This window comes from Mus caroli, chromosome 2, assembly GCF_900094665.2.
Source record: "Mus caroli chromosome 2, CAROLI_EIJ_v1.1, whole genome shotgun sequence".
Lineage (NCBI taxonomy): Eukaryota > Metazoa > Chordata > Mammalia > Rodentia > Muridae > Mus > Mus caroli.
This window is the reverse complement of record NC_034571.1, coordinates 123,131,172-123,142,765: the sequence shown is the minus strand read 5'-3', so window position 1 is coordinate 123,142,765 and position 11,594 is coordinate 123,131,172. Positions and strand designations below refer to the sequence as shown.

The window sequence follows — 11,594 nt, the reverse complement described above, 5'->3', positions numbered from 1 at the left end:
GAAAAGAAAAGAAAAGAAAAGAAAGAAAAGAAAAGAAAAGAAAAGAAAAGAAAAGAAAAGAAAAGAAAAGAAAAGAAAAGAAAAGAAAAAGAAAAACCCTCCAGGAGGTCCTGAACTCCAGAATACATGGCCAGAAAGGAAAGATGACCCCTGGTGAGAAGACTTGAAGCAGAAGACTTGGAAACACAAGGGGCCAGAAACTCAGGGACAAACACACAGGTCAAGAGGGAAGAGGACTTTGAGTGATCACTTAGTGGGATTAGCTGCTTGGGCCTTTTGGCTAACTGTAGATTTTTGTTAACCTGCAACTGTGTCTGAGTTCTCTGTGACTCTTTCTCCCTGCTTCAGCTGCCCGATTCCTTACCTGTGTAGACAAAGCGGCCAGGGGCTCCTTTACAGAACTGCTTGGACTTGTAGGAGAGGGTCACTTCTACTACCCCAGGGATGTGTCGGGGTGGCGTCTGCACCCGGATAGCATGGGGAGTGATGAGCTGCGAGAGAAGAGGGGAGGCCTGCAGGTCTAGTCCTGTGGGGAGGGAGGGCCTAGCCCTGAGACTCAGAGGGAGACTGACTGGCAGGGGTTGGCCCACCTCGCTCCACAGGAGCACGTTGCCAAACACGACCTGCAACCCGTCGAAGAAGTTGTCTCCGATGATAATGACGGTGGCGCCTCCCGTGGTCCAGCCCTCCCCAGGGCTGATGGCCTTGATGCAGGGGGTGGCAGCTGGGAGGCAGGAGAGGACCCAGGTCAAGGGGCTGTACCAAGGTGGAGACTGAAGTTGACCAGGGCTGGGCTGGGAGTTCTGACCTTCAGAAGGGTCCAGGCGTCGGGCTCTGCGTCCATGCTTGGAGTTGTTGTGCACAAACATGTTGTCTGACACAGCCAGCACATGGCCATCCACACTCACGGTCGTGGACACCACCACCTGTGTGCACAGGTCAGAGACCACTCTGGCTGGGGCCCTTGGGTCCCCTGAGTGGGCACTGTTAGGAAGAACTAGCACCTTGAGGTGGGTGACTGGAAGCTGGAATTCAGAGTCCCCTTAGGGGAGGGGAGGTCCAGTTGGGTGAGGGTTGTGCTAGAACAGCTGAGGCCAGCTGAACCAGGTGACACCCCTAGATGAACTGACCTCCAGGGAGCTCTGAAGAAGTCATAGCTCTCAGGCAAAGAGTACCCTCTGTTTTTTGCACACACAGAAACACTATAGAGTATCAGTCAAGTCTGGAGACAGGAATGCCTTCCCAAAGTTGGAGCACAACATCAGTTACCATCAACAGGAGCTCCCACTTTATTCTGGGCAGGAAATCGGTGCTGCCTTCTCCCTACCCCCTGCTCTGGGAGGGGTGTGCAGGTTGGGGATGTGCTAAGGGCAGCTGTTCTCAGCTTCACACTATGCAAATTACCTGGGTCGTTAATCATGTAAAAATGTCACAATTAGCATCTTCTTAAGTGGGACTCTAATGAAGCCTCCCTTGGCAGTCAGCATAAGTTGAGATGGAGCTGCCCCGCCCCCAGTAGGCACCAGGCTTGAGGCCCGGGGCTAGGCAGAGACCTGCTCAGGCACGGTCACAGCTTTCCCTTCACCTATCGGGAAAAGGGAGATTTGCATGGGGTGAAAGGACTCTTCCGGAGCCTACCTGGAAGCGGCGCATGTCTCGGGGATTCCCGGCATTCTTCAAGCAGTTCTGGTTGCATTTGAGAAAGAATTTGAGGAAGAACCTGAAACAGTGAGATTGGGAGGCTCAAGGGTCTGGGGCTTCTGTAAATAGAAGTTCACGATTCTCTGCCGTGCTCCCTCCTAGCACAGTGACACTCTTGGTGGCTTATACACAGGTGCACACTCCACATTCCTATCTCAAGCTGGGTACACATAGAATGCCTGAGGTGGACCAAACAGATCCACCACAAGGACTACCTTAGTACACAGGTGTACACAGTGCTTATGTATTGTCTATAAAATGTATGTTTCTCCATCTTCCCAGTGTATATCCACCACCGAATGTGCCGATCAGACATCCACAGTAATGTGCACTATATAATACACACAATATATATATATATTATATATTACATATTACTCACAAATTATACTCCTCACAATGTGTACCTACCACACATACACTGCATATTCCATAGGAAACATATACTCAGATATGTCCAATACTGAATACAGTCAATGGAAAGACCATGCATATCTGTCATAGTCTATGACCATCACACATGACATGTCTGTCATGCATCACATCTCTCCTCACTTATAACCGTCACCTATACAACCTGTGCTCTGCATAAACAGCGTGTCCGTTATCAACAATGCATCCGCTTTATTGATCATTACTCAAAGATGCAGCCATCGCACAAGCATGTACTTCACATATGACCTGTACTCATCAAACATGAGGCCAGGCATGGGGAAGTATCCATTTGATCCCCACACTGGGAGGCAGAAGCAGGCAGATCTCCATGAGTTTGAAGCCAGTCTGATCTACACAAGAAGTTCCTGGGCAATCAAGATTACATAGACAGACTCTGTCTCAAAATAATCAAATAATCAAAAAGCACAGAATCTGAATGGTTCAAGCTCACATGAGTGTTATGTGTCCATCCTACAGGATATATGCACAGCAAGAGTACAGAAAACCATCTACCTACTTGTGTGGTCTCCGATTCAAAAACTGCCTGTGAGAATGACACCCTCCCCAGCAGAATTCCCTCCCACAGATTTTATATCCATCATACACTGAAAACGATAACGTGGAATGTGTGCTTACCATACACACATACACCAAACAGATAAGCAGCAGCTTGCTCCTTTTTTTACATATAAAATAGGGGAGAAAGCCCAGTTGATACTGTGAAGCGGCCACTTTATGTACAGACACATGGGACCTTGAACCTCCAATATACCAAACACTTGGTGAGAAGCCTCAACACCATCAGTAAAATAACCAGAGATACTCTAGCCATTGTAAAGGCAAATGCCTTAGCCCCTGTGAGACGCTGGGAGCAGCAGTGGACATGTCCTACAATTGTAGAGGGCAGGGTGAAGTTCGTGGAGGGTCTTAGCAGGTAGCATGGCTTCCTGGGCGTCAGGTTAGTGTTCCCAATTTACCTCCACTAATTTGGGAACTATGTTTCCCATGCTGCTTATTTTAATAAATAGCCCTTAAGGGTCTAAATTTGGGGTGGTACTCTGAAAAAGTACATCCTGTAGCTATCTCTATATCATTTATATACGTTCCTCAGTCTTTAAGACATCTCATGGTATAGATGCCCTAGAGCCTCACAGTCCTTGGACTTGTCCCACACTCACACGTGTAGCACATCAGCTCCCGACACACACAGAGCAGAGGCTAGTTTATTAATTTTCAGTACCCAGCATGCTTTTATCAGGAGCTAGAAGGTGGAAAACATCTCAGATCGGAACACAGTCCCTATGCTGAGGGGACTGATGGGTGACATGATGAGTAATGTATGTGCTGCGGGTGGACACAAACAGTTCTTCCCTAGCATCCACACTTGCTCATGGTACCTGGCTCCCAACCCTGTAGAGAAGAAGGGTTCCTGGGATGTGGATGAGATGTGGGTGCCCTGAGCAGGTGCTAATCTGCACAGCTAAGGGGTGTGCCAGGGCAGCAGTGGCTTCAGAAAACACCTAGGCCAGCAGCGTTGCATGGCAACCTGGTAGGAGTGCAGAGGATCAGGTTCTGCCTTAGATCTGCTGAATCTAGTTTTGGTGGGGCCCAACCCCTATATTCTCTTAAGTCCTCTGTGGCACGGACCTTTTGGAATACACTTAGTCTCCATCTGAGATATATGTATGAAATACATACTGGATTTCAAACACTTACAAAAAATGATTATAAAACAACACATGAGGTAGCTGGGTATGCAGGTGCATAACTATAATTTCAGCACTCAGTGGGTAGAGGCAGGAAGATCAGGAGTTCAAGGTTAGCCTCGGCTATACAGTGAGTTTAAGGCTTGTCTGGGCTATATGAGTAGTAGTAGTATCCATAAACCAAACCTCAGTCGTTTTTGTTTTGATCACACTGGAGGAACAATAATAGCTTAGATATATTGGATTAAAGAAAATACATTATCACAATTAATTTTACCTATTCTATTGTTGTTGTTGTTTGTTTGTTTTTATTGTTGTTGTTGTCTGTTTATTTTTCACACAGACACAAGGTTTTTCTGTGTAGCCTTAGCTGTCCTGAAACTTGCTCTGTAGACCAGGCTGGCCTCGAACTCACAGAGACTCACCTGCCTCTGCCTCCATCTAGTGCTGGATTAAAGGCATGTGCCACCCTATTCTTTTTTGTTTTATAAAGAAGTTTTAGCCAGAAAACCTTACATGTGGCCTGGGTTACATTTATATCAGATGACACTGCTGTAGAGTGTTTATGTCACTTGGCCTGGATTACATTTATATTAGATGACACTGCTGTAGAGTCACTAACAATGCCCAAGAGTTTCTGATCCTCGGGTGAGGGGATGCCTCGTCTTAGTGAATGGGGCATCCATGCTCAAAGACTGAGCTTTGGCATAATGACTGTGCCTGTCCCTCAAGTCTGGTCAGGAGAAGGAGGGTGGCATGTCTAGAGAGGCCATTCATGGGGACTGTGAACCGGGGAGACTTAGAAGGACAGCTGCAGAGAGACAGCATGAGGACAAGAACCCAAGCATCTAAAACACCACCAGGGACCTGGGGCAGGTAGACAGGTAGACCTTTTATTGAGGATTTGTGAATCCCTGCTCACCATGAAGAAAGTACACTTCATCCCTAAAGCTGGAAAAAACATGGGGTGTCCTCTGGGCAGCACTTCTTGCCCCTGGCTCCACAGGGCTGTAAGGGAGCCCAAAGAAACCCTTTACTCTGACTGAGATGAGCCACAGGCTGGGGAAAAGAAAACAAGCCCATAGGCCCCAGTAGTGTGAGCATGGGACTCTATGTAGTGCCAATCACACTGCTGGCAACAGGTATCTCTGGGGACACAATTTCATCTGGATCTCCAAGAAATGCCTGTAAGAGAAAGGCCACATCCCAAGAGCTGCCCTTGGAATGACCAGGAGACAATACTACAAATGTGAGTATGAGGTGACTATAGAAAGCGTCAGAGAGGGAGCAAGACAAACCCTAAGGCAAGCCCAGTCCAGTCAGTTATGTAGTGAAGGCCTAGGGCCCTGCTCAGGCCATCCCTTGTCACTGTCTTGCTTCATCCTCTCAAAGTGCTGAGGTGGTGTATGGTCCTGTAATTGCTCCCACTATACAAACAAGGATCAAGGTTAAACAAGAATAAGTTACCCAATAGAGACACTCTAAACGCTAGGATGTGAACTGAGGTCTCTGAGCTTTTGCTGCTGACAAGAGTCCCTGGAGGTTGGGCTGTGAGAGTCCAGGTGGTATGGCTGGACTCTGCAGTCCTGAGAGGGATCCTGTGTGGATGTGGGGGGCCAGGGTGGGCAGTAGGACTATTATATGGTATTTCCACTTGCCTGTTGTTTAGGGCTTTGGCATGTTGTATCTGCAGCTTTCAAATTTTTGAGATTAAAATGGTTGAACAAGATGAGCTAAGACTGGTGATTTTTGAAGCTCTTTGAGGCTCAGTATCTGTTCTGCTTTTATGTTCGACATTCTCCATACTAGGAAAATGTAATTGAGACCTGGCAGTGGTGACAGATGCCTTTAATCCCAGCACTCAGGCAGGATCTCTGAGCTTGAGGCCAGTCTGGTCTACAGAGGGAGTTACAGGATAGCTGGGGCTACACAGAAAAACCCTATCTTGAAAACAAACAAACAGGAATAAAGGGAAGAAAATCTAATTAAAAACAAAATGCAACAGGGTAGAGCTATAAACAGTAGTTATCCACTTGATAAGGCATTTGAAGGAAGTAAATATCTGTCGGGTACCTGTGATACAAGTCAAGGTAGGCGAGGTGGCTCATGCCTTTAACCTAGAGCTCTGGAAGCAGAGGCAGGCAGATCTCCGTGATTTCCAGGCCAGCCTGTTTACACGGAACTATATAGTGAGACCTTGTCTCAAACTAAACAAACCCAACACCAGAGTGTCTCAAAGGCACACCTCCCTTCCTGCGTCTGAACTTAGCCTTAGTCTAGAGACTTTCTACTTCTTTAAATATAAACAGCTCAGAATGAAATTAAATTGGAGCTTCTTCGTCCTACAAAGAGGCAAGGCTGGGCTGAGCATGCGTCAAGCGCAACCACTGGACTCACAGATGAGCTGTGAGGCGCAGAACTGCATCAGGAAATCCATCCACCCCAGCACAGTACTCAGCCAAAAGAGACATTAGATGAGAAAATGTTCGGGCGATCAATGACTCTACTGTTGTTAAATTCGAGATTCCCCTGGGGACAGAAAGCAGGGTGGTGTGAGTTGCTCTTCTGAGACCAGGGTCCAAGAACAGCACAGCTGGGCAGCACTTCTCTGAATCCCAACATGCCGCAGCTGTCCTCAATGTTGGTAGTTAAAGAGCTCACAGCTGCCCTACTACTTTTGAATCATCCCCAACCAGAAGCCTGTCCTCCCTGTCAGCAACCCATGGTCAATGACAGTCAATGACTAGATGGATCAAGCCTGGAAGCCTTCATATGTCACACCACTCCGGGGCATTGGGAAGGCTGGCTTCCTTGCCAAGCTATAGCTCCTCCTCACCAGGTCCCCGTTAGTCCCTTGTTGCTATTTGTTTTGTTTTGTTTTTTTCCTCAGCTATCTCTTCACTTTCACAAAAAGCCCATCTCTCTGGCTACTTCTAGAAAATCTGATAAGAGGTCAGACCACAGTTGGGGCTTTTTCTCCTCGCCTCTTCCATCCCATTCTGAAACACTTACTGAGGGCTGAAATTATGGTGCCCACTTTTTCAGAGAAAGCTGGTAAGTAATTCAAAGACCTGGGCTGAGAGCCAAGTGGGATTCAACTATAGGGCCATGTCATTTCCTCCAGAATGATATCCATCCGCTAGCCACTCTCAGCTACTGATGATGTACAGTGGATGGTAAACGGTTTATGGTGTGTGGCATATGGTGTGCGGCGTATGGTGTAAGGATCTTAATATTTAAACCTTATTTCATTTTCACTTATTTAAAGCTGTTTTTCCATGTAGCTTATGGCTGCCATATTGGATGGTGCAGATCTAGAAAGAGAGTGTAATGAATGATGTACAAGTTGGGAATAAGGTGTTCAAAGCAACCATGGCACTCAAAGTCTTGTGAAAGAAAGCAGATTTGGAGCAAGAGGAAGCAGAGAACCACAGATGTATTTCTACGTACAAGGTGGCAGTACAGATTGGGATGGGGCAATGGGTAGGGGCCCTCTGCTAATCTTTATCCTAAAAGCCTTGTGTTTGAGTAGACTAGCACCCAGAAACATGCTTTCCGTGTCTGCTGCACTCTACCCCCAACTAGGACCACACTACAGATTCTGAAAACCCTTATCATTATTCATCTATTCCAAAGGACTGACTGATTGGACATATTTTACATGTCAGTCACAGGGGATCTAGAGGCCAGCAAGAGTGTTTCCTTTGCTGCTGTTGGAAGTGTTGGGGATTAGATCAGACATGCTAGGCAAGTGCTCTACCACTGAGCTCCAATCCCTCCATCAATTACTCGGGCTGGCCTTGAACTTGCAATTTTCATGCTTCAGTCTCCTGAGTAGTGGAGATTTATAGACCTGTGCCAATAGGTCTAGGTTCTGAACAATATTTTAAACAATTTACAATACATGAATAAAGATAGAGAAACTCAAAGAGCACCACACAGTGGTGGGTGTGGCAGGATAATTTGCCAAGCATTCTGTGTAAGAGCAGCTTGTTTTGCCTGCCAAGGGTACAAGCGTTTCTATAGCTCACATCTGCTCTTGAGCATTGGGTCTTGGTGGACCTCAGAGAGAAGCAGGAGGCAGCGGTAGGTCAGAGCTCTGGAACTGGCTTCATTTCATGTGTGATTTGGATACTGTGGGCAAAAGGAAGTTCTCATCAAATGTCTTACTGTGACTGCTGGAAGAGCCAGTTTCATTCCAGAGAGAGAGGGGCAGACCAGAAGAGATGAGGCCAGAGTGAATGAGGAGGTGGCTGAAGTAGTTGAGGCTTACATGGAGGTGGTCCAGGCTCCTTCCTGAACTTGGTGTGCAATAGCAGTCAAGACAGAGACTCTCCAAGGCCATAGCCACCTGACATGCCTGGACCTAGTCTCCCCACCAGGATCCCCAAGTAGGGTAGAGGTGGCTGCTGTGCAGATGGGCTGAGGGACTATAAATAGCCAGGGCGCATACATTAGCATGCCAATGCACCCGCACCCCATCCTCTATGCTAATGGCCCACCATGCGCCTGAACACCTTCTGTTCCCCTGCATGCATTTGCATGCACAATTAGCATAATCTTGTATAATTAATGAACAGCGTCAATTTTAGCTCCTAAGTAATTTGATTAACATGTTGATGGGGCACTTACTAGGCTCTCCAAACCTCAGGGCTGGGCATGGGGCCTGAGGAGATGGGGAGAGGGGGTGGAGAAACTGCTGAGAGGTCCTCAGCTGTCCATGAAGAGTTGTGGAGACCCCACTTTTCCTGGATTGGCCTGAGGGGAGAGGAAGTGGAAAAGCTGGTAATTGAAGGTCTCTGGGTTCTTCATATGGAGTTGGGGACCAGCTGAGGTGCAATGATAGTGGCTAGTCATTAAACTTGTTTGTGTCCATATAGACAGAGGCACATACATACATACGTCTCTTGCATGTCCCCCTATCCTGGAGAATCTTATGTAAGCGTGAGATATTAGACTAACTTCCTCCTCGTAGAGAAAGAGGGTGATCTTATGAGTAGTATAGGGATAGGAAAGAGAGAGGGAAGACTTAAGCGGTGTGTTCCTTAGCCTTAAGGGTGGGAAGCTGGGCTCTTGAAGTACAAGACTTTGGCAACTCCTATTTGTGAGTTATATGGGAGGGAGGGAGGGTGGTGCTGGTGAGGCCAGGCATCTTCTGCAAGGTGCCAAGTAAGCCAGGGTAAAAGGAAGAGGTAGGAGGCTGGATATAGCCCCTTTCTATCTAGAGAAAGACTCGATTCCAGCCCCAGGCTAGAGCACATGCTAATGATCACCATTCTCCTGCTCCTCTAAGACCGTGGCTAGTTAGAGTCAGGAAGTTCTCCCTTGACTTTGAATGTTCTCACTGCTATCAGCTCAGGTGCCTTTGCTGTCTAAGGTGATCATGAGAAGCTGGTTCAGAGGCAGAAGGTGAGAAGTGATACCTGATACTACAGCAGGCACTGGATTCCTACCTCTCACTTAACTCCATGTGGCCTCTCCTCTACATCATCGGGATTCCTCCTCCTCCTCTCCCTGTGTGTGTGTGTCTGTTATGTGTGTATGTGTGTGTGTGTGTGTGTATGTTAGTGTGTGACTGTGTATGTGTGTGTGGGTGCATGTATATGCATGTAGAGACCAGAAGACAACCTCAGATATCATCCTTAGGTGCCATCCACCTTGTTTATTGAGGCAGGGTCTCTTACTAGCCTGATGCTGAAAAGAAAAAAAAAAAAAAGAGCTAGGCTGGTTAGCGCCAAGGATCGGCCCATCTCTGCATCCCCAGTAATGAGATTAATAAGCATTCTTATAAGTGTGGGTTCTAGGGATTGAATTCAGGACTTTGTGCTTGCAAAGCAAGTACTTTACCAACTGCACTGTCTCTCCGGCCCTTCTTTTCATTAACATCCCTACCAAGTGAGCAATTGGTCAGCTCTATTTCACAAGAATTAGAGACTGAAGCCCACACTAGTGAGGCATACCTCCAAGTTATGTGGCCAGACATTCAAGGCATGAGCACCAACCCCAGATAACTCTTCTGTGGTGGTTTGAGTGAGAAAGGCCCCAGAGGCTCATACATTGGAATGTCTGGTTTACAGCTGCTGGACTATACAGGAAGGACTAGGTGGTGTGGCCTTGTTGGAGGGGATGAGTCATTGGGAGAGGGCTTTTCACCTTCAAAAGCCCACACCAGGCATGGTCTCTGCCTCTAACTTGAGTATGAGGTGTGGGGCTAAGCCACTGCTCCACTGCTATGTCTGTCTATCTTCTGCCTCGATCCCCGCCATGACAGCCACAGACTCACTTTCTGAAACTGTAAGCAAGCTCCCAATTAAATACTCTCTCTTTTTTTTCTTTTTTTTTTTTCGATATAGGGTTTCTCTGTGTAGCCCTGGCTGTCCTGGAACTCACTCTGTAGACCAGGTTGGCCTCAAAATCACAGAAATCCGCCTGCCTCTGCCTCCTGAGTGCTGGGATTAAAGGTGTGCGCCACCACTCCTTTCTTTTACGAGTTGCTTTGTCATGGTGTCTCTTCACAGCAATAGAGCAGTAACTAAGACAAGTTCACTTAAAACAAAACTTTATATTCAAGTTGTAGACAGAACTACAGATATCGATCATGGATTTCCAGACCACCTGTTATTTCCAAAGGGAGAGTCGCCCCATGTCCTTGATAGAGCAGGGGTCCCTTCGAGATGTTTGTCCTTATAACTGACATACAGCTTTGAACCCCAGGACAGATAGAGAAAATTTGTCTCGAACTTCTTTTGTTCTTGTTTTGTTTTCTTCTTACTTCCCTCAAAAGCTCTGAACTGTGAAAAAGACTAGGCAAGGAAAGGAGATGTGGCCATTCAGGTGTTAGGAAGTCAAACCATCAAAAGAAAGGGGCAGAATGGGTCAAGGCAGACACCTATGTTTGCTGCATGATGTGATTTGGTTAGAAGGGCAAGAGCTACTGTGGGCTTAGCCTGGGACTGTGGTACAAGGAGCACTACAATTACTACTACATTAGGAATATGACTGATTCCTCCGGGGCGTCGGAAGCCTTTCTCACTAACTCATACTTGTTCGGCTGTGCTTGACTTAGGGGTTAGGCTAAAGCTGACCTCTGTCAGGTGGCTGAGACATGACCTATTTCAACAGTGTCACTGTAATAACACTCATTGTGCAGCAAGCATAACCACATGGCAGAGATCATGACTAACAGCCAGAAGAAGAGAGCTAAGGACCCAACCGGAAGGAATCTTCTATCTCCAGCTCAAAGGCAGGATCACCCTGGCTAATCAAGCAATTATTTAAAGTCTTAGAGCTGTGATGTCTGATAAGGCATCTGAGTGTGGCTATTTAAACCTGACTTAAGGAGGGCTGGGGAGGATGGTTCAGCAATTCAAAGCATTTCCTTCTTTTGCAGAAGACTCGGGCTCAGTTTCTGATACCCACACAATGGCTCACAATAACCTGTAATTACAGGTCAGGGGATCTGATGTCCTCCTCTGACCTCCACAGATTCCTGAACACATGTGGTGCATGTATGTACACTCAGGAATACACACATACACATAAAATAAACTTTAAAGAAGTTAAGTCTATCTTAGTTATGACTAAGTACAATTGAAGTTAATTGTTCAGTCACAGCAGCCAATTTCAATGTCTATGTGTGGTATTGGCTACCATGATGGATAGTGTAGTCTGTCTGTCTGTCTGTCTGCCTGCCTGTCTGTCTAATGTGCATGTCCTACATGTATGTCTGTATACTATGTCTATGAAGGTCAG

At 46.8% G+C, this 11,594-nt stretch overlaps 1 protein-coding gene across 5 annotated transcripts in view; it reads right to left on the bottom strand.

The window, feature by feature from the left end:
* The window catches only part of Ebf4 (EBF family member 4), a 73,702-nt gene that overhangs the window by 9,820 nt on the left and 52,288 nt on the right, over window positions 1-11,594 (bottom strand). For 3 of the 5 annotated variants that reach the window (XM_021150307.2, XM_021150296.2, XM_029474015.1), the window contains 4 exons: window positions 1,639-1,720; window positions 809-926; window positions 591-724; window positions 365-491 (listed from right to left, as the gene is read on the bottom strand). In XM_021150307.2, coding sequence (XP_021005966.1) covers window positions 365-491; window positions 591-724; window positions 809-926; window positions 1,639-1,720 — 461 coding nt within the window. Of the gene's footprint in view, window positions 1-364; window positions 492-590; window positions 927-1,638; window positions 1,721-11,594 lie in introns of all 5 variants that reach the window. The other 2 variants (XM_029474013.1, XM_029474012.1) reach the window with 1 other exon arrangement.